This window comes from Ursus arctos, unplaced genomic scaffold (genome assembly GCF_023065955.2).
Source record: "Ursus arctos isolate Adak ecotype North America unplaced genomic scaffold, UrsArc2.0 scaffold_36, whole genome shotgun sequence".
Taxonomy (NCBI): Eukaryota; Metazoa; Chordata; class Mammalia; order Carnivora; family Ursidae; genus Ursus; species Ursus arctos.
Genome location: NW_026623050.1, coordinates 7,857,712 through 7,882,513, shown reverse-complemented (window position 1 = coordinate 7,882,513; position 24,802 = coordinate 7,857,712). Strand labels below are relative to the sequence as shown.

Genomic DNA, 24,802 nt, shown 5'->3' with positions numbered 1-24,802 from the left:
CCCTCCAGACCTCGAGGCCGTGCACTCCAGGCTGGGAGCCCTAGAGGCCGTCACCCAGGGAAGCCTCTCCTCTCTGCCACCGCAGCTCCTGGAGGCAGAATCCTGGCTGGAAGAACGGGGCTGTGCCCTGGACATCGAGGACGAGGGCCAGAGTGCCGAGGCCACCCGCACCTTTCTGCGGCGGCTGGAGGCCACCAGGAGAGACCTAGAGGCGTTCCGCACGCGAATTGAGAGGCTGCAGCAGACAGCAGCCGTCCTCGAGAGCAGGCAGAACCCAGAAAGGTCTGTGGGAGCCAGGCCCACGCAGGGAGGCGCGGGGAGGGCTCTCCTGCAGAGGCGCACGAGGCCATCCCGGCCTAGAGGAGGAGGGCTTCAGCGGGGTTGCCCTTCTTGCCACAGCACCAGGGTGCTGGCCCGGCTGCGGGCAGTGAGGGAGGCGCATTCAGGGCTGCTGCAGAGGGCGGAAGGCAGGGGGCAAGGCTTGCGGGAACAGCTGAAGTTGCACCAGTTGGAACGGGAGGCCCTGCTCCTCGAAACCTGGCTGGCCAGCAAGGTGGCCACTGCTGAGTCCCAGGACCACGGGCAGGACCTGGAGGCCGTGGAGGTGAGTCTCCCCTGAGCGAACCTGGGGCAGAGTGGACTGAGGCTGAGCCAGGACAAGGGGAAGTGTGGCTTTGGGCGGGGAGGCGAGGGCATGAGCTGAAGGGAAGCATGTGGGCTCGGGGCAGATCCTTCTGGTGCTAGAGTCAGAGCCGAGGGACATCAGCTCCTGCCTTGTCCAGTACCGATGAGGGGACTGTCAGATACTGCCCGGCCCTCTGCGAGCTGCAAGAGCGGCTGGACACCACCCCAGAGTGACCCTCCCCGGCGCTCTGTCCTCGCAGATGCTGGAAGAGAAGTTTGATGCTTTCAGAAGGGAAGTTCAGAGCCTGGGACAGGCCAAGGTGCAGGCGCTGAGGGAGCTGGCAGGCTCCCTGGAACGGACAGCACCCAGGTGCGCTCCCCAGATTCAAGCCCAGAGGAGTCGCATCGAGGCCGCTTGGGGGAGGCTGGACAGGGCAATAAAAGCCCGCACCCAGGTAAGTGCACCCAGGCCAGGCCAGGCGCAGCCAAGGGGCAGGAACATTTACGCCTTCTGCCTGAGTCAGGGACAAGCGGACCCACCAGGGGGAAGCCTGCAAGTGTGTGTGGGTGTATGTATGTGTGTGTGCGTGCACGTGTGTGCACGGAGGGAGGTGGCTGCCTCTGATTCCCAGTACTAAGCAGTTGGGGAGTCTTGAAACCTTGCACCCCCACTCCACCCCAGCTCTCTCCACCAGTTTGCTTTCCTGCTGGTACAGTTCACACCTCCAGGGAGAGACAGAAAGCAGGTCTGGCCAGCTTCCCAACCCTTGAAGCCTCCCCTAAATACAGGCCTCAGGTTTGCAGATAACACACCATGTCGATCTCTCCTCAACCACAGGCACTTAACTGGCTCCTTCGCTGCGCCCCCTCACTCCTCGAACCTCCCTGTGCGGCGGATGGGCTCCGTGTTGCTCTCTGTCCTGGGTTCTCGGCCGTAGCTGCTGGTTTCTATAAAAGCAGCCTGGACAGCCTCCTGGGCTGACTCTCCCCTCCTAATTGGTCCTCCCAGAAACCAAGCTCCTCCCTCATGTGGACCCATCCCTTGCTGCCTCAGAGCCTGCATTTCTGCCTTTCTTGTGATCTGTACACCAAAGCCCCTATCCTCACAGAACGCCCCCGCCAAGGCCCTACCCCTTATCAGTAACATCACACATAGAGCACCTGCCACATCTAGGACATTCTCTGTACCTGGTGGTCATGAACGAGTCACTGAGCCCCCTGGTCCTCGTTATGTAAAAGGAGACGGCCCACGAGGCCCTGTCTCCAGAGAGCAAGGACCCTAGGAATGAGCTCAACCCAGAGCAGCCCCTCCTCTCTCTCCCAGAGCCTGGCCACAGCCCGGGAGGTGCGAGGCTTTGAGCAGGCAGCAGCTGAGCTCCAGGGCTGGATGCAGGAGAAGGCCGCCCTGGTGGTGAGAGACATCTGTGACCACAGCCCGTCGTCAGTGCAGACCTTGCAGCAACAGCACAGGCGCCTGGAGGTGAGGGCCCACGCCCGCGGTCTCCCTGCAGCTGGGGGGTCGGGCCCCCCAGAGGGGAGACAGGAAGGCCCTCCCAGCCGGGGAGTGCCGCCCAGGCTACAGAACAGAGTGGAGTTGGCTTGGGAAATTCTGGGAAACAGGACCCCCCAGAGAAGACCGGATGCTCCCCGAATGAGGGGCATGCAGCAGGTCGCCTGGGGAGAGGCCTGACCGGGAATTCTGGTGGCAGAGGGACCTGGCAGCAGTGGAGAAGGAGGTGGCCCGGGTGCGCACGGAGGCCTGCCGACTGGGCCGGCTACACCCTGTGGCTCGGGAGGGCCTGTGCGAGCAGCTGGCCAAGGTGGAGGAGGCCTGGGCCGCCCTGGAAGTGAAGGCCCAGGAGCGGGGCCGGCAGCTGGAGCAGGCTGCCCAGGGCCATGCCTTCCTCGGCCGCTGTCGGGAACTGCTGTAGGTGGCATCCCGCCCTGATGTTGGCTCCGCTTGGCCCTGTGGGGTGGGGGTCACCCAGCTCCTCGGGGAGCCGGCCTCCCCTTCCCCGGGCACGCCGCATGCCCTGCCTCCTGAGGCTGCTCTCCCAGCCCTGACGGCAGCTTCGTCTCCTCCCCCACCCAACCAGAGCGTGGGCTCAGGAGACGCGGGCTCTGGCTTCTTCCGAGGAGCTGGCCGCGGACGTGGTGGGGGCCGAGCGGCTCCTGGCGCAGCATGCAGAGCTGGGGCGAGAAATCGAGGAGCGTTGCCTTCGCGCCCGGGAGCTGCAGCAGGAAGGGCAGCAGCTGGCTGACAGCGGCCACTTCATGTCCCCGGAGGTACGAGCCCAACGGGGATGGAGCCCAACTTCCCAAGGCCTCGGAACCCCTAGCTGAAACAGAAACCCTCAGGAGAAGGCAGGCAGGAAGCAGAGAGAGAGGCAGGGAAGGGGAGGGTCTGGGCCTTGCCCGGACCCCTCTGCTGGGCACCCCAGCCCTGCCCTGCCTCAGTGCTTCTGCTCGAGTGTCTGACCCTCTGCACCCCCTCCTACCAGGTGACAGGGTGTCTGCAGGAGCTAGAAGGGCAGCTGCGGGCACTCACCGAGGCCTGCACCCTCCGCCAGGAGCGCTGCGAGGGGAACTGGGGCCTGCAGAAGCTGCGGCAGCAGCTGGACCGGGCCGAGGCCTGGCTGGCCTCCCGGGAGGGTCTACTGCTGGACCCCAACTGTGGGGTGAGCCCAGGCCCTGCCTGGCAGCTGCATCCACTGGCAGCTGTGGCCAAGGGTCTGCTGTTCCTCTGCTCCCTGACGCGCTAAACGGGGTTGTGGACTGCGAGGGGAAGCTCTCAGCACCCCTAAGAGCTGGGCCTCACCCTGGCTTGGCTTGGCTCTCCCCAGGACAGTGTGTCCGACGTGGAGTGGCTGCTCTGCAGACACCAGGACTTAGAGAGGTTGCTGGCAGCCCAGGAAGAGAAGTTTGCCCAACTGCAGAGGAAGGCAGGGGTGAGCGGAGGCTGGGCGAGGGTTCACCAAGCAGCTAGAGGCCTGGGGGCTGGGGGTGGGAGCAGCCTGAGAACTGAGCCCACATCTGAGCCCCTGGGAAAACCCTGTTCTTTGCCTGGCCAGCTGCAGGGCCTCGTCACCCCCCTCATCCAGGTAGGCTGGAGCCCCACCGTGGACTAGGATGACAGGGGAGTCTCTTAGCAAGCTGAAGCAGAGACAGATGAAGAGCCACGAGGAGACAGGGATTCTCTCTAGGGTGAAGGGATTCCGGAAGGAGAGGCTGGGGCATGGAGCCCTGACCTGGCTCACATTACTCCCCTCACTCCCTTCTCCAAGGTGGAGCAGAATTTGCCACAGCAGGGGCCAGGGCTGAAATCTGGGAGTGCTGGCCGCAGGCTCACCCCCCTCCAGCAGAGGCCCTTTGGAAGCAGGTGGCCGGGAGTACAGCTGGCTGAGACAAGGGACCTGCAGCCAGGTGTCCCCGTCGGGCCGCACATACCCTCCGCCACTACTGTCTCCCTGGGGCGTGCAGCCAGGCAGCAGGAGCCCGGTGGGGCTGGGGCCTCGGGGGGGTAAAGCCCAGACCCTGGAGCCAGCGCTGAGGCCTGCCAGGGGCCGGAGGGGGGTGGCACTGGGCATAGGAGCCGAGAGTCCTCAGGAATGAAGTGGTCAAGAGGCGTAGATTCCTGCCCCACCTTTCAGAGGGGGCCTGTCCTCTGTTGCTGGATGTTTCCTGGGCCCCATCTTGCCCTTTCAGGATGCAAAGGGTGCCCCCACCACGGAGGGATTCTTGGAGCTCCAGCAGCAGCTCCTGCCCACAGGGAGCCGGGTAAGTAGGAGGGTCCTTCTCCAGTCAGCCCCCCTCCATAGAGGCGCTTGGGCTCAGAGGGGCACCAGGGCCCGGCATCCTGACGTTATGGTGGATAACACTCAAGACAGTTTCATTCTTTTTTATTATTTAAGTAATCTCTACACCCAGCATGGGGCTCAAACTCACAACCCCGAGATGGAGAGTCACACACTACTGAGCCCGCCGGGCGCCCCAGGACAGCTTCATTCTTAAGCTATCTCACAGCTGCGGCCCCCACCCAGGTGGGGCCCTCTTCCTCCTCTTCCTGGTTTCCCGGCACATCATTCCCTGGCTCTCTCTTCCCCGTGGACTCCTTGGGCCCGTCCAGGACTTGGCCTGGGAGCCCCCGGAGACACACAGGTCATCACAAGGCCGGGCTGCAGCCTCCCCTCCACGCCCAGCTGGTGCAGCCTCCCTGCCTTCTCTCTGCAGCCCTGCTCCAGCCCCTGGGATGGCTGCCACGGGACCTTGGGAGGCAGCTCCCTGAGCCTCTTCCGGGACAAGAGGACAGCAGCAGAGGTACTGGGCAGTGCGATATGGGGGGGGGCAGAGGACAGGCCCACGGGGAAGAACGGACATGGCCATGGTGAGCCCTCTCCTCTCTTCTCAGAATATGGCCCCAGTGGCCACCCTTGACGTCAGAAGAGCCCAGTGTGAGAGCCCGGGGCACCAGCATGGCAGGAAACACGCTTTCTCCTTAAGGTGAGGGCCAGGTAGGGAGAGAGCCAACGGGCCCAGGACATACCGACCCAACAGGCACGGCCTCCCAAGAGCAGCTAAGGGGCTGGAGGCAGGGGTCCCCCATAGGGGAGGCGACGTTTTGACCCATGGCTCTCTGGGTGGCAGGCTGAGCGGCGCGGTGGAGACCGTGCGCGCAGCCCCAGCGGAGGGGCGGGCTGAGAGCCGGCATCCAGCCCTGAGCAGCACAGCCGGTAAGCCCCGGGGGAACCTGGGGAGGGACTTGGGTTCCTGATCCCTGGGCCCCCAGCTGCCGTTTCACGCCTCCTCATCTACCTCTCGAGCCTCAGAGGTAAGTGGGACTTGGCGTCTTCTGCGAGAATGTAAGGTCCAGAAAGGGTAAACCACTTGCCGAAGATCACAGAGCTAATTAGTACCAGAGGGAGGGCCGGGCCTGCCCCTGGCCGCCGCCGAGCCTTGTTCCACACCCTTTGCCTCTCTGGCTCGCCTGCGTGCTCCTAGGCTTTGTTCTGTGACCCTGGGACCTTCTCTAACCTTCCAGTCCTCAAAAAGCTCCGAATGCACTGTCCTTGGGGTAGCTGGTGGACAGTGGCCAAACCCAGTTCTATCAGGGATGCCTGGAAAACACCCCTGCCCCAGAAATCTCTGTCAGTGTGGTCCGGCTCCACCCGGAGACAGTGTGTTCAGGTCATGTTCTCAGGCTGCTACACGGCTTCCTGCAGCGGGCACCTGCCTGTCTGGGCTGCTTTGAACAAGAACAGACTGAGTAGGTTACAGACCAGAACCATTTATTTCTCACAGCTCTGGAGACCGGGAAGTCCGACATCAAGATGCCACCAGACTGGGGGTCTGGTAAGTCGCCCTCTGGGCTGGGAGCAGTGCCCTCTCACTGTGCCCCCGCTTGGTGGAACGGGCCAGGGTGCTCTCTGGGATCTGTTTTGTAAGGGCTCCACCCTCGTCGCCTAATCACCTCCCCATACCACCCCCAGCTGGCCATATGAATGTGGGGGAGACACGAACATGGAGGGAGGCTGCAGTCCGCAGAGGGCCTGGCACCGGCGTCAGGGCTGACCCCTGTTCTCGCTTTGCTCTGCAGCCTGCAGTCTGAGCCTGGAGCTCCCAGCCAGACCCGCGGGCTTCCCAGCTGAGCACACGGCTGAGAGAGGGCCCAGCGCCGCGGCCCCGCTCAGGTAGGGCACCTGGCTATGCGGGCGGGCGGGGGCCTGAGCCCCGGGACTGGCACAGCTGCTGCCCTCTTAAGCCCGAGCTCTGGAGGCTCAGACCTAAGCTGCTAGGGTGTAGGGTAACCCCCATATTTGAGAAAATCCTAACACCCACCCCATCAGGTACAAACCTCTGGTTCCCTCTCCCCACAGATTCCATGGCTGTCCCCTGACCTCCACACTGAGGGAGATGCCCGTGAGTGCCGACAGCCAGCCGCAACTCCTGGAGTTCCTACAGGCTGCAGGCCCGGCCCAGGCACCTGCCTGCGGCTCCCACTGCCTTTCCTGCCCAGGCCAGACCCAAGGTAAGGACATCCCCGGCGTCCACACATCACTCATTTCTTGGCCTCCTCTTCCTGTCCAAGACAGAAGACAGGTTGCCGGCCAGCCCTATCTGGCCTGCACTCGGCCGCCTCTCCTGCTCCAATGGGCAAGGGGAGCCTTACTGTCCTAGAGCCGGGCAGAAATCAGCCCCCCCCGCCCCAGTCTCACAGAGACAGACACCCCGTGTCAGCCCAGAGGAGCACTCCCAGCACACCAGAGGGCTGCCATGGCTGCGGTCTCTGGCAGTAGGCAAGCCCACTCCCACAGGGCCCACAGGCTCCGCTTCAGGATTCAGACAAGGTGCTGAATGAATAGGCCTTGGCCTGGATGGTGGCTTCTAAGGATCCCAGGGCTGCCATTTTTTCCTGCTGTGACACTAGCCACATGCCCCGAGCAGGGCCCAGGCATCAGTAGGCCAGAGCAGACAGGGGGAGTTGGGTCACAAGAACCCGTTCTCTCCCATCCACCCTCCGCACACTAGGGTCAGTCCTGCAGCTGTCAGCTCTTGGTATCCACCTCCCACAGCAGGATTAAGAGGTAGAATGTTCTAAGGGAGGCCCGGCCCTAAGTTCACTCTGCCTCCCTGTTCCAACAGGTCTGGACCCTGAAGCAAACCCTGAGGTGGCAGCAAACGTCAGGGCTACAAACCAGGACAACCTCTAGGGGACCAGCACGAGACTCTGCTACCAGGCCCGTCTGGACTAGATGGTTCCTTGGTGACAGGCAGCCCTCAAAGATCACCACTTGCTGCAGTAGGCCATTCACTCGCGTCCCTGTGGCTCCTCTGATCCTAGCTCTGATCCCAGGTGTGGCCACCCCTACTGTGGGACAGGAAGCAGCCATCTGACTGGGGGAGGAGGACAGGGGTGCTGGCTGCCACTGCCTGTGAGTCCCCTCACCTGCGCAAGGCCAGGGTTCCAGCAGCAGAGCCCCCGCGGCCAAACTGGCCTCACCCTGCTTGGAAAGGGTAGCCCCCGCCGGGTAGACATGGCCTGCTCTTCAGCGGTAGTCCGGGCGGACGCCAGAATGACCCGTCCTTTCTTGGCAGCAATGACAGATCGCCTGTTCCCACCTCACATTTATATGCGCCTCTGATACATAAACCGCTCTGTTAGTTCACTCTGTACAGTTACTTACTCAAGGTAGCAAGGGGAAACGGCCCCAGGGCTTCGAGCGCTCATGCAAATAGGGTCAATACTGCTTTGGGCTCAAGCCGTTGTCCCCCACATCGACCTTGGGCAACCAAAGAACCCCTGAATGTTCTCCTTGCTTGAAGAGGGGGCTATCTATCTGCGGCCTGAGGAGACACGGCCCAGCCCTTTTAACACCCTCAGGCTCCCCGCATGTGTCTGTGGCAGGGTTGCTGGTGGCCCCGTCAGGGGGGTGGTGGGCACATACCCTGGCGAAGCCCCGCAGAGGGTGAGGTGGCCACGGCTAGGCCTCCAGGCCCCAGCGGCTCCAGCACACGTGGGGAGCAGTGTCTGCCCCAACGCTCCCCGCCCACCTGGGTCTTCTGGGTGGGAGTCCTGACGGGTGGGAGGGGAGGGGGGCCCGGGCTGCCCCCCCCCGCGCCCTCACTGGGGTTGGTGCCGCCGGCGCTGCCGCCTCCGCTGCACGGCGCCCCGCAGGGCCTCCAGCAGCCGCTCCCGGTTGTTGCAGATGTTGTAATGGGTCAGGCGGAGCAGCTTGTCCGTGTCTTCCGGGCTGTAGGTCAGCTTCGAGTAGTGGTAGGGGGAGTCGGAGGAGGACAGATTCACCTCCCCGGCCTCCTCCTCCTCAGGGGTCCGCGGGAGGCCTGGTGGAGAGAATGGAGCTGGGCAGGGCTGGGGCTCCTGGGGGGAGAGGCAGGAAGGCTGGAGGGGGTCGGACAAGGGCTCACCAGGGGCCGAGTAGTGCCGGAAGGAGTCATCGACCAGAGGGAAGTGCAGCACAGCGGGGGCGTCGGGGCAGTCTGGGTCCAGAAACAAGTGGCACTCACGAGGCTGGCGCTGCTCCTCAGGGCTGGGTGAGATGGGCGGGAAAGGGATGCCCTGCTCCTGGCACAGCCGGCCCAGGAGCTGCAGCTGCTGCACGGCAGGAAGAAGGGGCGTCAGAGCCCGGGGCTCCTCGGTGTCTCCAGCACTGGGCCAACTGAACGCGGAGGTCAGCTGAGGCACCTGGGACTCAGTGGCCCGATGCCAAATCCAACCCGAGCAGAACCACAGGGTCAGACCAGACTTAGGAGAGTGCTCCCACCCTGACAGCCTCCCTGCGGCAGCTCCTGAGCTCTGCTGCGAGGGGCTGCTAACGACTCCCGGGTTCTGCAAGACGCTCCACTGGACCAACACAAAAACTCACAGCACAGGGTTCCAGAGGTCCAGGACCAAACGGGGGAGGGGGGCAGGGGCCGCAAATGTAAAATACACTTAAAAACCTCTCCCTGTCACTCTAACTTCCTGTGCAGAGTCTGTTCGCCTGGTGGTAAATTCATAGGTTCCACAATTCAGAGGACAGCATGGTGTCCCTATCTCAGGCCCTAAGGAAACCCGGACCAGAAACCGGACTCAAGATCGAGGTCCCTGGAGGCAGGAGCCAGGATGTCAGGCCAGGCCTGGGGTCACCACTGCCTCCCAAGCCTGCCCCCCAGCCCACCTGAAAGGCTCCTTCGAGGTTGTAATCCAGCGACAGGACGAGGTCCACATCCCGCGTGGGCCGCAGGAGGGGCGGGAAGCTGGTGTTGATAAGGTAGCCAACATCCAGCAGACAAAGGTGGGGCTCCGCAGGTGTCAGCTGGTTGGGGAGCCCATCCAGTTTGGTGGCTGGAAAGGTTAGGGGGATGGGATGGAAAAGCAGCTGTCATTGGTGCTGAGGGCACCAGACCCCTCTAGCCTAACGCTAACTCCTTGCTACTGGTAGAAGCCAGTTCTGCCCTCTGGTCCCTGATCTCTCCTGCCAAAGTAGCCCTGCCACTTCCCAAGTCCCCACAGATGGGCCCTGATCCACAAACCTGGACAAGGGGTTGCCGGTCTAGGCAGCCCAGTGAACTAAGCTTAAAGGAGCTCGGGGCCCAGGGGTTGGAGGGTAGGGGGTGTCTGAACCAGGGACATAAGGCTCAGGTGGCCATAGGCAGACCTTGGAGAGCTGGGACTAGGGAGAGAAAAGATACCTTTCCAGGCGGAAAAGTAAGGATGATGGAAATAGTCCTTGTGGAAATGGAGGCCCCGCAGGAAATTGTGGGTGGCCTGGGCCAGTGGGCGCCGTGTCAGAAGGTCAGTGAAAAACTCAGCAATCCTGCCGGTGCCCGTGGGAGGCTCTTCTGTCTTCAGAAGTGGGACCTGCTCCTTCTCTGCACAGTCAAGAAAGGGGAAAGTGGAGCATCTTTTAGGAAATGGGGACCCCTGAACTTTTACCCCAGCTTCTGTGGACTCCCAAAGGCCACCCCACCATGCCCCAGGAATGCCAGTGGCTGCCTCTCCAGCTCCTTACAAGGAGCCCGGGCACCTACCCAGGTTGGCCTGATCCTGTGCCCAGCGGTCCCAGAACTGGCTGGGCTCTGAGGCCCAGTATAAGCTGTCCTGGAGGTTGGCTGCATACAGGTTGCTCCAGATACCTGAGACAAGGAACATGAGGGGAACAGAGGGGACACGAAGGGGAGAGTCCCCCATCCCATCACAACCTGATCCTTCCCCACAGCTCCTAGACCAGGAAACGTCCCCGTGACTGAACCAAGAGGTAGAGGCCTGCCATCTTCCCCAGGCCCATTCTCCCCACTACCCCCCACTTCCCTAACCTTCCAGGTACCCCCCCCCCTCACCTTCAAGGAAGCAGATTCGGGACTCAGGAAGCCGCTTGGTCAGGCGCCCCATGAAGAACTCAGAGCCGAAGAGTTCAGAGGGGATGAAGGCCCCGTATTTGGGAAAGCCGACCTCATAGGGGGAGAACTCGCACCACTCTGTGAGAAGACCGCACAGTTTCACTGTGGGGTTCAGAACCCCAGGACCGTCATCACCACAGGCTTCACATCAAGGCAGCTGGTGACCCAGAGGCTCAGGCTGGTTGCAGGCACCCTGAGCATGGACCTAACCCCTCCCAAAGCCTGAGTGACTCTGGCAGGATGAGAGAGTCTCTGGCAAGCGTGGGACCTGGCCCCGAAGGGGGGTGGGTGTACCACCCATCTCCACACAGAGGCCCAGCTCCCCCTCACCCTGCCAGCCACGAGAGCACAGCTCTCAGGTCCAGGGCTGCTCACCACCAAACTCAAAGGTGGTCAGGTTCTTCTCCTTGGTGTTAAGGGCACAGTAGATGGGCAGAGGGTTCTGGCCACGACTCAGGGCCTCCCGCTGGTCTGAGAGTGTGTGGTCATGGGGCTGGTGGAAGGAAAGGATTTGGACCCGGAGCTGTGGCTTTCTGGTGCCTGAGACCATTCCCACCCCTGCTGCCGAGGGCCACTCCCCATCTTCACACCATGCCCTGGCCACACCCCTCCCCGCACCTCATCGTGCAGCAGTGCCTCGCTGATGAGGGCCCACAGGTTGGTGAAGCAGGTCGGGTGGCCCAGGCGGGCACGCTCGGCCAGCTCCTGCCGGTACCGCTGCAGCTGGCTGGGGGCGAGCACGCCCAACTTGTTCTTGGTCACCTGTGTCTTCAGGGACTCGGTGGGCCCTGCCAGGTCCTTCTGAGACCATTCTGGGTCCTCATAGAGGTTGGCCAAAGCCCTGGGAAAAGCCAAAGCCCAGGGGGTCACAGCACACCGTGGGCTATCCTAGGACAACAGGCTTGCAGGCACCTTCCAACAGTGCCATTGAGCGGGTTCCCCTCTGGCACGGCCTTTCTCCCAGCTCTCCCAACTGGGTCAGAGGCACCGACGGGGTCCACAAGAGCCTTCCCACCACCACCCCCGGACTCCTGCCCTCAACCTGCCGCCTGCTCACCAGGTGGAGCCCGAGGCCCCTGTGATGTAGGAGATGCAGTCCAAGAGACCCAGCTCCCTCAGTCCGGCCAGCTGTCCGTAGAGGGAAACCATCGCCCGGATCCCACCGCCGGTGGCCATGACAGCTACCACGGGGATCTGGAAGAGAGAACAGCCAGGCCAGTCAAGACCGGATCAGGGCGCTTGGAACCGGTTCTGGTGAGGCCTGCGGAGGAGCATCTCATCAGAAGTAGCCTCTCAAGTGTTGGGCTTGTCTGGTTTTAAGAACTGCAGGAAAAATAGACAAGTTCCAGGCCACATCTCCTCACCCTTAGCCCCTAAGGAGTCTGGTGATCACTTGCTAAAAGCCCCACGGCCACCTCAAAAGTCTCCCATACAGCCACCCCTTCCCTCTTGGAAAGAGATGCCCCGGGCTGATCGGAACCTCCAGGGGCTGCCCCCGGGCCAGCGGGCAGCCCTCAGCCTGCACGTCTTGTTGATCAGTCAGATGGGACCCAAGTCCCAACACCTGGACCAGACCGAGAATCAACAAACAAGGAGAAGGAAAGCTAGCTGGGGCGGGGCCGGGGGGGAGCAGTTAACAAGCTCCAGGTGCCTCGTGCGATGCCCTGCATCTGATGGCATCAGGCTCCTGAAAACATCACGTGAGAGGGAAGCAGAGCGGGGCAGGCAGACAGGAGCCAGGGCCCAGCTCTACTCTGGCGAGGAAACAATCATTCAGCTCTGCGCCCGAGCAAGCCGATCCAATGCAGCCCGCGCAGACCTCGTCTTCCCGCAGGTCGTCATCCAGCTGCAGGGCCTGCTTCAGGGCTCCGGCCACCACCTGCTTCCTCCTGCTCAGGAAGGCCTGCTCCTCCGCACAGGGGCCACAGCCCAGCCGCACCGCCAGCTCCCTCGGTCTGGAGGGGGGTGGAAGGGACTATGAGGCAGCTCCAGGCCTCATCACAGAAAAGCAAGCTGGGTCTGCCTCCCCTGAGAAACGCACTGCTAACTCTTGCCCCTCTCCTCACCCCTCACCCCTGCCCGGACTGAAGCGTGAGGCGTGTGGATGTGAGGGGGGAGAAGGTGAACCTGGACCATGTGGGAGGGAACACAGGGAATGCAACAAAGTGGATTCACAGGACTAGAAATGCTGGTGCCTAAAAACGCCCAGGTTGCACGTAGGCCCGTGGGTGCGTCACACCACCACGGATCTACTTCCCCCCTCTGAGTTTTGTTCCCGCCCCCACCCAAAAATGACTCCAGAAGAGACAAGAAACAGTGCTCCCCCTCTTCATGGTGAGAAGCTAGTCTCCCAGGCATGTGAAGAAGGGCCAGGGTGGGGGACTCCTCTTGTCTCATGAACGTTAGCTAAGGTCCACCCACAATGGCTGCCACCCAAAGGGAGCACGATTTCTCTCCTCCGGTAGTTCCCTTGCCCCCTCTGTCTCAAGCTCAGGTGGCAGCCTGCTTCTCCCCCACCCCCACCCCCAGCCCTGTCTGGGGCCAGGCTCTCACCCTTCTTCTTTTCTCAGCTCCACTCTCATCAGGGGCTCCTGGAAACCATGAATACCATTCACAAAAGTTGGCCACCATGTTCCTCTCATCCCGGCCCAAGCCACACCCTATGATGACCCCCGTGCTCCCTTGGGCCTCCGGCCATCTCCACAGGGGCAAGGCCTGAGGCTTGAAGGCAGGGCTGCTCAGAGGACCCCCTCTGCCCAAAGACCGCAGCTCCTACCCAAGCAAGCCACCTCTGCAAGGCCTAGGGCCCAAGCCCGGCCCACGCTTCTGCCACTCTTCCTCTGGGTGACCAAGTACCTGGGATGTAGGGAAGACCAGCCTGACCACTTGGCCAGAGGGCAAGGCCCGCAGGGGCACCTTCAGTTGCTCTTGAGGGGCATCCTGCAGGGAGGATGAAAGAAGACCTCAGAAGACCCTTCGGTTCCAGCAAAGACCTCACCCATTGCCCCGGGGAGTGACAACACAGCAGGAAGAGGGATAGGACTCCAACGTCGACCCCACCCTTTTCCCAGGATGCCTGATTCTGCCAGAGAAGGATGGGGCGAGTGATGGGGCTCAGCAAGAGCAGAGGGAGCAGCTAGGAGGAAGTGGGGACGGAAGGAGGGAGAAAGACCCTGCAGGCCCTGCCTCTTAGGAGGGAGCAGCACACTACCTGCAGAAGAATACCCAGCTCCTGCTCCCAGCAGGCCGGGCAATGGAAGCAGAAGGGGCCAGCACCCACGGAGGCCTCCTGTTGACCCTCGCAGGACCCAGGAACCACAAGCTGAACTCTGCCCTCTGACTCTGGAAACAGGAACCAGAGCAGAGAGGCTGTGAATAAGATCTTGGCCCACAGAGGCCCAAGGCTTCTTGCATGAGGGGCCTGAGGGGCACTTCCCTACCCCCACTGCGAAGACGGGCACAGGCCCAGGCTGGGAGAGGAATCCCCACCACAGCCCCTCTGAGGACTAAGGGGACATGCTCAAGTCCTGGGGAGCCCCAGCATGGATTTGCCCCAACCTCTACCGCTGCCCGTGAGAGCTAAGGGCAGGTAATGTAAGGTCCCTCCAGGGCCCCTAGAAAAGGGAGGCAGAGGGCTAGGGGCTATCCTAGTAGGTGGGGACTTACGCTTCCGGTCCCCTGCCTCCTCCAGTCGGACGTGCAAGCAGAAGAGCTCCCGGGCCTGTGTCATTAAGAAAGTCCCTCAGACTCAAACCCCTCCCTGTTAGAGGCCCCCACCCTCCCAGTACCCTGCTTTTGGTCCTTAGCACTTTATTACGTTGGGCCTGAGTCACCAAACATTTGCTTGAGGTTGTATCCTCTAGAAGAACGGAAATCCCAGGGCCCCCCAACTTAGCCCTACCCCCAAATCCCCAATGGGGGCCCAAGCTTCAGGCCCAGGAAAGAGGGCATGAGGGAGGGGTTCTGGACTCACCACCAGGATGCCATTGCTGACAAGCTGCTCAGCACAGTCTGTTCTGGAAAGAGCCACCAGTGACCCTCAGTGCAAGTCCAGCTTCCCAGGTTCTCACCCCTCGAGGAGGACATGACATCCCACCATCACTGAATGTCTCCCAGGGAAGGGTGTCAGCTCTGGGTGTGCCGGGCTCTGTCCTTCCCCAAAAGAAACATTCCTACCCAGGAATCACCCCATTGCCCCTGACTCACAGTCTCTGCAGCCGAAATTCAACTTCTAGCCTCTCCTCACCCTGGAGAAATAAAGAAGCAAGTTAGAAAGGGTGAGGAGTGTGTGTGTAGATTTCAATGCAGATGCCAACTAGGGCTCCTGGGGCCCCAAAGGTGGGGAGAGCCAATGTCCATCTCCAGGTTGCTCTGTCCACCTTCTCTGGGTGGCTCCTAGAAAGCTGTTCTTGGCTTACGGGCCAAGAAAGAGGGTCGGAGACGGGACTGTTCCTCAGTGACAGCAGCTCCTGGCTGACCGCGGCCTCTGGAATGCTGGGGAAGCCTGGACCACTCACTGGAGAAGAGGGCCATGTGCCCAGCTCTCCTCCGGAGCATCTCCCCTCCCTAAGCAAGGCCCACCGCTACCCTGTGCACAGCCTTGCCTGAGGGTTCAGTGAGAAGCTCTCTCGGCGGAAGTCCCCAGCCTGCAAAGTCCCCAAGTCAAATAGCACTGACAACACGGGGTCATCACTGGTCAGAAGGTCCTGGTCAAAGACTTGCAGCTGCAAGACATTCTGGAAGGGAAGAGAGTGAGGAGCCGCAGGAAGGAGGAGTGGAGTAGGAAGGTGAGTGGGGCCAGAGCATGGACCGGGGGCTGGCAGGGACAGGGGGCAGGGCAGGGGCTGACCCCTGACCCACCTTAAGCTGGCTGTGGATTCGAAAGCGAAAGCTCTGATTCCAAATGGGGTTTCTGCTGTTCTTGACCATGCGTGTCTGGAGCCTGTGGCTAGAGGCTGTGGGCAGCCACAGACTCACATAGCAGTCAGAGGGGGTCACTGCGGGAAGGAGGAACAAGTGCCTGATGGCCAAGAGCCCTACCCTGCCCAGCTGCCCAGAGTCCATGACCTTCCATCACAAGCAGCCCTGGGAGCCTGGAGACCCACGGAATGGGGCTAGGTCAGGAGACAAGAGGAGCAGAGGCTGAGATGCCACCCAACATTCCACCCAGCACCGCCTCTTGGCACCCTAAGACCCCCTGCATGCCCAGCCCTGGAGACTCTTCCCACTGGCCTTGTCCCACTCTGAACCCAGCTACAACGGCACTGTCCTCCTTGGGCCCAGCACTCACCTAGGTCCTTCGAGGGCAGGCCATGGGCCTGCAGGACACGAACAGTGAGCAGGCAGGTCCCAGGAACCCTTGCCTGCAGAGGGAGAGGACAGGCTTGCTGCAGGCTGCTGAGCCCAAAGGAGTCAAAGGTCAAAGAAGAGGGCAGGGAGACCCCTCCAGGACTAATCCTGAACCAAAGGTACCAGCCCTGCCCAGCCACATGGCTGCCCCCCACCCATCAGAGTCCTGAACGGAAAGGCAGCTACAGCAGCTCCCCGTGATGCCTGCCGACTTACACAACACTCTGGGCTGGCCCTGGTCCACGGGCTTTATGTACATTAATTTGTTTAATCACACATAGTCCCTACGTGTAGGGACTACTTATTATGACCAATCCCACAAGGAACTTGCCTGAGGTCCAGGGCCGGGAGTGGACCAGGCTGGCTCGACTCGCTGTCAATCCCACACTTACCTGCTTCCAGTTCCTGCTATAGTGTCCTTCAGTCTTTCCACCCCACATCCCCAGCTAACCCTTGCTAAGCAGCCTTGAGGCTGGTCTTGGGTGGCAGGAGGCCTGGGGGATGTAAGGCTACAGAGAGAGGGGAAGGAGCATGTTAAGACCCAGCCTGGCCTCAGGCCCCTTGCTGGGGCTGCTGCCCTGGTTGAGCAGCTTACACGGAGACATGCTCCAGTTAAGCAAACCCTCTATTTGGAGGAGTGAAGAGCACAGACTTGGTTTTCAGACAGCCTCTCCACCCCTGGCCAGGAATCATTTCTGGAAATGGGCCCTCTGCTTGAGTAGGAACAGCACTTAGCAGCTCACACCACCCACAGGTTTTCAAGTCCTCCAGGTGCTACGAGGTCGGGCTAGAGAGGGTCCCCAGGCAGGTCCATCCAAACCCACAAAAATGGATCTGGGGATTTAAACCATGGGAAGTGTGCCAGAGAAGCCCGTACCAACTGATCCTTTCGGCCTCCACCCTGCCTCAGAAGGGTCCTGATGGAGTCCAGGGGCAGAGCTGGGGAAATTCATCTGTCAGTGTCTGCCCTGGGGCCCCCACACTCCAAGCAACTGAGCCAGGAGCACTGGAACAGCCACTTCCTAGGAGCCTGAGTTCTCAGGGCCCAAATCCATGGGGCCAGGACTCTGTCTGGAGCCCATCTCTAGGGCAGGAAGCCCTGACCCAATGCTGGCAAACTCCCCTCGCTACACCTGGAGACACCCACAGCTCCCCTTAAGAAACAGCATTAACTGGGGGGGGGGGGGGGTGGCACCTGGGTGACTCAGTTGGTTAAGCATCCGACTCGATTTCAGCTCAGGTGAGATCCAGCCACAGGCCCACGCGTGTCAGGCCCCACAGGTCAGGCTCTGTGCTCAGTGGGCAGTTGGCTTGAGATTCTCTCCCTCTGCCCCCCCCCCCCGCCCCACACACATACCCTCTCTCAAATTAACAAATCTTTAAAAAATAAAGATATGAAATAGCATTAACCAGGCCCCAGAGGGACCGAGGACCAGAGTGGGGGCCCGGTGCCCTAGCAGGTCTTACCAGAGCCATGAGGCCGACTGTCCTCAAGAGCCACGAATGGCAGGCGGTAGATGCAGGACCAAGGACTGCTGGCTTTTTAACCCAGAGCCAGTGATGAACCAGCTGGCCCCAAGCTCCTCCCCGGTCCCTCCCAACTGCCTCCACTCCACCCAAGCCTCACACCCACTCCAGGACAAGCCACCTGCCGAGGAAATGAGGAACCTTAAACCTATAGGGAGACCCAGACACCCCTGTGAGAGGGGCCTACCACCCATGAAGACCCATTCCCTCCAGCCGTCACCATCAACACCTACCCCACCCGGCCCTGCTCTCGTGCCTGGACCCAGAAGGGCCACTGACGCCCAGAAAGCAGGGAGTGGGCCCGGGGCAGCAGCAAGTAGAAGAGTCTCGTCCCCTGTCGCAGGGTCTTTCACAACCTCCGGTGCCAGTAGGACAGGAATGCCCAGTCCTGACTGAAGCACTTGGCCAACCTGAATGGCCCAGATCCATCACAACCTGGCAGGGGTGTGGTTTGTTCCACGAACCAGCCCTCCAAGCTGCGTCCACAGCTGCCTCCACCCTCGGAGCTGGGTGGCCAGGATGATGAGGCCTCTGGGTGGCATTCGGGGAAGGGGGATCTTGCAGGTCTGGGCGGGTGCAGGGGTCTCTGTCCCCTCCTGCCTGTCCTTGTTGTGGGAGAAGCAGGGGTGACCCTCGGGGCCCCAGACCCCACTAGCTGCCCTGGAGCTGGAGGACAGCAAACAAGGCCAGAGCAAAGCTCGGCACAGCTTTCCGGGCTGAGTCGGCGAGGTGCGCTTGCCCTGAGAGGGGCTGCGATGGCTGCCACAGATAGAGGGATCTTGGCAGCAGAGAGCTCCTCGGGCTCAGGTCTGGACCCAGCCCTCAGCCGCAATCAGAGTAACCCTGAGATGTTTACCTGAACCTTCCAGCCCTCACCAGAACACAGAAGACATCTTCGAGACGGAGTCTCCGCACACGTGAATCACAGTCACCTTTATTGTGCATTCCCTCTGTGCCAGCCCTTATGGTCCTTACAGATCTCTCGCCGAGCCTCACAACACCCCGTGGGGTAGGAAGCACCATTTTCTGTTTTACAGACAGGACACCAGTGCTCCGAGGTGGTAGGCTGCCCAAGGCCGCGGTGCCGGTGACAGGCGGCGCTGCGCCTGAAGCCTGAAGCCCACGCCTCCCCGGGGACAGGCTGCTGCCTCACCTGTGTGGCAACTTCCTGGGAGCCCCACCCAGACCTGTCTGGCACCTCCTGATCACCTCCCCAGATTCTCCATCGCTGATCCCAAGCTGAGCTGGGCTGGCAGCCGGCATACTTTGCCTCTGGAAGTGACCTGGCCAGGGAGGGACACGACCTTTGCCACCAGTTTTTGTAGGCAATGTTCACCAGGGCTCCATCAGTCGAGGCCCGAGGCCTTAGTGAGGGAGTCGAGCAGCTGGAAGTAACTGTACTTAAGGTCATACTCCATGTCATACCAGTAGTTCACTGTGGGGAAAATGGAGACCTGAGCACGAAGGTCCCCTCGTTACCTACTGCCTCCCCAACCCATCCCCCAGCTGCCCTGATGGGTGCTTCTCACCAGCAATGCAGCCATGGGACTGCTGGACGTGGTGGAACCAGAGGGCTGGCAGGTAGAGCATCTCACCGGCCTGCACGGTGCAGCAAAGGGCCCGGGCCTGACTGTAACTGGGGTACCGGGCCAGATCTGGTGCCAGTGGGTCCAGTGGGATCCAGGGTACCTGGGGACACAACAGATGCCAGGGAGGAGGCCCAAAGCCCCAAGGCCCTCCAGCTCTGTCCCTTCCAAAGGTAAACACCACGAGCCCTGCCCTGTTCAGCACTTAGGGATCTTTCAGAGTCAGGTCTCCCCAGCTCTATTGTGCCTGCTCCTCAGAGACCAGGCTCCGACCCTTCCCCCTCCCCAGGGCCCAGGAACAAAGCAGACACCTTCTCCATGGCCTCTTCATCCACCATCTCAAAGGAGCCATCTTCAGTTAGCTGGTAGGTTGCCGGTGTATACAGCTCTGGAACCAGAGAAAGGTATGGGGGCACTCAAATGGCCTGCGGCTTCTCAATTCCTCCCACTTAATCCGAATGCAATGGAAACGCTGCGTCCACACCGCTGGCCTGGAGCATCAGCCCGCCCAGGGTCCTCGCTGCCCTCCCTCTACCTTGGGCCACCTGCTCTCCAGCCCCTGCAGGCTGAGCCCCATACCATAGGGGATGAAGGGCCGGTCGCTGGGTGGATGTAGCAGGAAGCGTTTCTCCCCTGAGACCACACAGTAGAGGTTCTCATAGTGGTCCTTATGTACTGCCAATACAAAGAAGGCCCAGGGGGCAGAGTTAGGAGGGCGAGACGGTCACATTCAGGGCCCTGCACCCAAGACAGATGTGACAGATGGTATAATAGGACAGCACAAAGCAGGCACAAGGGGATGCTGAGGAGTTGGGCAAGCGTTCAGCATTTCAGATCTCTGCCCACCAAGGACTTGATGCTCACCAGGCCCTGGGCTCATCTCTACCAAGAGGGGAAGTCAAGCAACCAGGGTTCTCCTGAGTTCACCCCTGACCCAGCTGGCCTTCGGAGAACTTTCTAGAGTCCTAGAAGAAATAGTGCCCTCCACCCCTTGTGCCATGGGACCTTCCCCAACCTGAGCTATTGGGAGGCTCTCTGTCGTATCCAAACCCCAGAATCCCAGAAGAAATCTTAAAGAACAGTCAGTCTAACTTCCATCCAGACTCAATCTTCCACTCTTGGCCTCCTCTGCCCTCCTTCCCCCACCTCTGTATCCCTTTGACACCTACAAGATGTCACTGCAGCCGCCTCCCCCAGCCAGAAGTTCACAGCATCAGGCATCCTTCCTGTAGGTCAGAGGTAAGAGAGTGACTTAAGAGGGGCCATCCTCAAAGGCCAGGCTGGGAATAACCACCATACAGTGATGCCGGACCACAGCCTGGCGGGGGGACCAGAAGCTCACACAGAGAAAACAGGGAGAAGGGGCAGAGGAGGGTGAACTCCAGGAGGGGCCTCCTCCCCTGGGGTAGAGAGGAGGATAGCAATGTTCAGTAGTTCAATTCAAAGTCGTGGCCTGGAGACTTGAGTGTTTAGTGCACAGCTCCTGACCCTGACGGGCCAAGAGCGTGAGCCAAGTCATCACTTAAAGGAGAAGGAGCAAGCAGAGCTGACTCCTTCCTTCCCATCTCATCCCTGCCCGGCCGATGCCTTCACTCACCCAGTGCCTCAGAGGCCCAGGGCACGTGGGACTCTAGATCAGGCAGCAGCTGGGGCAGCTCGGTGGGCAGGTTGGAGCACTGCTTCTGCACGTACAGGACTCCCGGGTGCTGGGCCTGGCCCTCTAGCACATCCAGCACGCAGCTCAGGGGCAGGCGGCGCTCGGCAGGCATCACAAAGCGGTTCCCTCGTACGGCATCCGCGTAACCATCTGGGGTCACGGCCACGCTCACCTCTGTGGAGCCCACTGTGGCTCTGGAGGAAAGGACTTTCAGCCCATACCCGGATACCACGAAGTACCACCCAACAACCCCCAGGGGAGCCCCCACCTGAGATAGGGGAGAGACCACTTCCGCAGAGCTGGCCAGTGCCGCAGGGCGTTACGGATGATGCAGGGCCTATTGGGGCAGACCCAGTCTCGGTAGAACTGGAGTGGAGTGGGGGGCTTGTCCAGGTAGGGCACAGCAAGAGGCACACTGAGCTCTGAGAGAAAGAGGGGGGTGGGGGGCTGAAGCCAACCGCACCCAGTTGCTGCCCCAGAGTCTGCATAAGAGATGCCCTCCCTGGGCAGGACACACTGTTACCACTGGATAATGCCCACTGATGACCAAGGGACCCTGGACAACCAGGAACTGAAGAATGAGGGAAATTTAAGGGAGAAAGCGTGAAGTACCCATAAACACACCAAGATGGGCCATAAGAGTCCGCAGGGCCAGAGGATGCTGCCAGCCCCCAACCCAAACCCAAACCCTCCTTGAGACCATGTCCAGCCCTGTACGGTGAGCCCTCGGCTTTCCCACTCTGCAGGGCCCAACCTCCCGGCAGCCTTTAGGGAAGGCAGCCATTTAGGCAGTGCAGGGAGCTCCAGAAGGAATACAGCAGAGGCCCCAAGGCCACAGGCTGATGTGGGAGAGTCAAGACTCTGGAAAGCACCCTCCCAACAGTGATACTCACTGAGCACCTTGAACGTACTCAGTACTTGATTTGGCCCATGTGGAGGTATCAAGTGATGATCCTACTGTCATCTCAAGAAGATTACAACCCAAGTGGGGAGACAGGCTGCCACACGAAACCGCAAGAGGAAAGGGAAGGGCTGAACTGTGTTTTGGACCCTACTGAACAGCATCACCATCCTCGGACACCCAGCGCTACCACGTGCATTTACGCAGGTTGTGCAGTATGCCACCCGCGCACATGTCTGTAGTGGCCCTGTGTCCCTTCTCACAAATCTACTCTTTTTGGCTCTTCCTTCTCCTTCTCTCCGGTCACCCTACCAATGGTCCCGAAGTTCTATGGATTCTACCTCCTCTGTCTCTCAAACCACCCCCTCCTTTGCTCTGCTGGTATCTACTTTCAGACTACCTCCTCGGGTCCTCAAATGTCACTTCAATGACGCTTCCTTCCCTGGCGACCCTTTTAAATTGGAACCTGTCCCCAACAATCCTACACCCCTTCCCTTTTTTCCCCTCTTTCTCCCTTTCGTTCATCACCACGTAACACACTATGCATCTCACTTAGCAAAAACTGTTTACTGGTCTCTCTTCCTAGAATAGAATGTAAGCTCCAGAAGAGCAGGGATGCAAGTCTTGTTCACTGTTGTATCCCCAGGACCTAGAATGGTCCCTAGAATGAGCCCAGCAGGTGCTCAGCAAATATTGGCTTAATGATTGGAAGAAATTCTCCCACATCTCCTGGCTGGCTGGTTGCTGCAGTCAACTAACTGGTTTCCTTGGCTTAATTCCACTCCCTCTCAAGGCATCCCTCATCCTGGCCCCAGTCATCTTCCTAAAATACAATCGCATCTTGTCATACCCCTAGTTAAAAAAAATTCCTTTGATGGTTTATAAATTATAGTCCACCCTGGCATGCATTCAAGGTGATACATGATCAGGCCCAACCTACTTTTCCAGTCTGGTTTCCTTCGGTCTAGTGCTGGCCCCTTACCACACTCTCAGGTGGAGCCAAACGTTGTTCCTGCTGCTCACTCAGACTGGGATGCCTTTCTCCTGGCTTCTATAAAGGGTACACAGGGCTTGGCTTTTTAGTTTCACCTGTGAGATCTAGCCTGAACGTCTTGGCCCCAGTCGGCGGCCGCTGCACTAATTTTCACCTCTGAGGTCATGCTCTCTCTCTCTCATGTCAGTCTCCACACCGGTCGTCTTTGCTTTGCAGTCGGAAAGTAAATGTCTTTAGCTCAAAAATTGGAACGGAGTGGGAAGACCCTGGCAGGCCCAAGAAAACTGAAAAGGAAAGAGCTGACACATGTGCTTGCTTCACCTTCTAGAGAGGTAAGATGGAACCTGCCAAGCAGACAAGGGAGCAAGGGGAGGAAACTGGCAAAGGGCCTTCCAGTCAGGCCAGCCCATCAAAGCAGTCACGTTGGGAAGGTGATTTGGGGGGCTCTGTAAATCTCCCTATTGTTCTCACTGGGATTCTTTAAATATGTGGAAACTGCCTTTTTTTTTTTTTTTTACCTTTTGTATTTTCTGCAATTATTTCAGTTTTACTACCTCCAATTAAAAGACTTCCTGTAGAGAATGGCTACTGCTCCCTCCTGAGGCTTCAGTGTGAGAGAATTTCAAAAGGGATCGAAACAATTTCTTGGGCCTGACAATTCTTCTGCTAGAAATTTAACCAACAAAAATACTTGCACATGTGCTCCAGCCACACTGGCCTTTTCACTGTTCTGTGAACACACCAGGCACACTCCCACCTCAGGCACCTCTACCTGCAAGGCTCTTCTCTCAGATGTCTGAGCAGCTCACTCCCTTCCCCTCCTTCTTCAAGCCTGTGCTCAAATGTTGCTTTACCCAGGCAGCCCACCTACCCTATCTTATTTATACTTGGAACCCTCCCCCACCCCATACCTGGCCTGCAGCCTCTTATTCTCCGTTACTTTCTTTCCCACAACACTTATCTTCTAATCCATTTCTTCTCCTGTATAATTAACTCATTTAGTTTATCTAAGGTTACTTGTCTCCTCACCTGGAATGTAGGGTCCATGAAAGCAGAGATTTGTATTCAGTGATGTATCCTAAACACACTGATCAGAGCCTCACACATTGAGGTGCTTAGTATTAAGGTGCTCAAAATATTCGTCGCAGCATTAGCAAAAAGTGACTGTAAATGACCTAAACACCTAGCAATACTAGGCTGATCCAGCAAATTACAACACTAGTTAGTACACAGGCGAGAAAAAGACTGAAGAAGAGGGACATGGGGCGATCTTCAAGATACACAGTGCAGAAAAGTGCGTTTAACAGGCTACCACTTGTATACAAAGGAGATATATAGGCGGGTGTGTGGGGGGGGGTCTATGTGTAGATATAAATGGAGTATTTCTGGAAGGATGCAAACTGGGGCCTAGAATGGGAAAAATGCTTACATTATAAATCGTTTTTTTAACCACGTGCACATGTTGCTAATTAATAGTAAAACAGAAATGGGAGGGAGGGAATCAAGGACAGAGAAAAATAAACCAAGCAGGGGAAGAGCCAGGGATTACTTGCACAGCTGCCTACAATTCTCCCAAAGCTCTGCACCAGCTCGGAGAAGTCTGTTCCTGAATAACGCGTTCCAGCAACGCGTTCGGAAAGGAAGCATCCGACCGCCTTACGACTTAGCGACAGGAAAGGCTGGGAGGGGCAACAACAGACTACCCCATTATTCGGGACGGGCTGACTGCGGGGAACATACCAGGGGGAAGCCTGGCCCGGGCCTTGGGAGTAAAGCGAAGAGTCACCCCAGAAAGCCGCGAGGACACGGAAGCAGGGGAGCTGAGGACCCAGCACGAGGCGGGGGTGGGGCAAAAGATCGAAGAAGGGCCAGCAACGAGTCAGGTGCACAGCTTCTGCGCTCCTTGAGGACACGAACTAGGGGGAACCGGGGTGTCGGCCGCCCAGGAGGGTCAGGACGCACCCGACTCGGGGCCCTGGTTCCCCGCATGCCCGAGGTCCCGCCCGCGTCCTGAGGCTGCCCGGCGGTCGACGCGAAGCCCCGCAGCCTCTGCGCGAACCCACTCACCCCTTGCGGCGGCCGGGAATTCTCGTAACTCCCTCCGCACGGCGTCCAAAGCCGCCTCCGCCATGACGCCGCCGCCGCCGCAGCAGCAGCGGGACCACGCGCCCGCCCCTGAAGACTCCGCCCCGAGAGACCCCGCCCCCGCTGGGCCCCGCCCCGCCCCCGCGCCCCGATTCTGCGAACCCGAGCACCTGTGAGAAGCC

General features: G+C 59.8%; 3 protein-coding genes across 5 annotated transcripts in view; 1 reads left to right on the top strand and 2 right to left on the bottom strand.

The window, feature by feature from the left end:
* SPTBN5 (spectrin beta, non-erythrocytic 5) overlaps positions 1–7,351 on the top strand; it is a 45,354-nt gene extending 38,003 nt beyond the window's left edge. Inside the window, 16 exon segments of the mRNA XM_057306155.1 lie at positions 86–282; positions 400–604; positions 885–1,079; positions 1,949–2,104; positions 2,334–2,551; positions 2,721–2,910; positions 3,126–3,302; positions 3,468–3,572; positions 3,909–4,049; positions 4,330–4,401; positions 4,855–4,941; positions 5,033–5,124; positions 5,269–5,354; positions 6,218–6,311; positions 6,498–6,649; positions 7,264–7,351. Coding sequence (XP_057162138.1) covers positions 86–282; positions 400–604; positions 885–1,079; positions 1,949–2,104; positions 2,334–2,551; positions 2,721–2,910; positions 3,126–3,302; positions 3,468–3,572; positions 3,909–4,049; positions 4,330–4,401; positions 4,855–4,941; positions 5,033–5,124; positions 5,269–5,354; positions 6,218–6,311; positions 6,498–6,649; positions 7,264–7,331 — 2,235 coding nt within the window. The 3' untranslated portion in view covers positions 7,332–7,351.
* PLA2G4B (phospholipase A2 group IVB) lies at positions 4,535–18,211 on the bottom strand. 2 transcript variants are annotated; one of them, XM_026479952.4, is made up of 20 exons: positions 17,338–18,211; positions 15,812–15,884; positions 15,382–15,518; positions 15,126–15,257; positions 14,728–14,768; positions 14,495–14,537; positions 14,188–14,242; positions 13,733–13,863; positions 13,378–13,461; positions 13,075–13,112; positions 12,341–12,476; positions 11,579–11,715; positions 11,140–11,362; positions 10,897–11,014; positions 10,462–10,599; positions 10,153–10,257; positions 9,814–9,993; positions 9,300–9,466; positions 8,548–8,734; positions 4,535–8,463 (listed from the first exon to the last, which is right to left on the bottom strand). In XM_026479952.4, the coding sequence occupies exons 1-20, from the start codon at positions 17,344–17,346 to the stop codon at positions 8,243–8,245; spliced, it is 2,355 nt and encodes a 784-aa protein (XP_026335737.4). In that variant the 5' UTR covers positions 17,347–18,211; the 3' UTR covers positions 4,535–8,242. The 2 variants fall into 2 exon arrangements, with proteins under 2 accessions (XP_026335737.4, XP_057162246.1); XM_057306263.1 differs by having other exon boundaries at positions 8,548–8,731.
* A 92-nt stretch (positions 18,212–18,303) lies between these two features.
* JMJD7 (jumonji domain containing 7) lies at positions 18,304–24,707 on the bottom strand. Of its 2 annotated transcripts, XM_026479951.4 has the most exons (8): positions 24,603–24,707; positions 20,909–21,062; positions 20,581–20,834; positions 20,153–20,209; positions 19,563–19,658; positions 19,295–19,371; positions 18,927–19,086; positions 18,304–18,832 (listed from the first exon to the last, which is right to left on the bottom strand). In XM_026479951.4, the coding sequence occupies exons 1-8, from the start codon at positions 24,664–24,666 to the stop codon at positions 18,744–18,746; spliced, it is 951 nt and encodes a 316-aa protein (XP_026335736.1). In that variant the 5' UTR covers positions 24,667–24,707; the 3' UTR covers positions 18,304–18,743. The 2 variants fall into 2 exon arrangements, with proteins under 2 accessions (XP_026335736.1, XP_044248444.1); XM_044392509.3 differs by lacking the exon at positions 20,153–20,209 and having other exon boundaries at positions 24,603–24,695.
* Between the last annotated feature and the right edge of the window lie 95 nt (positions 24,708–24,802).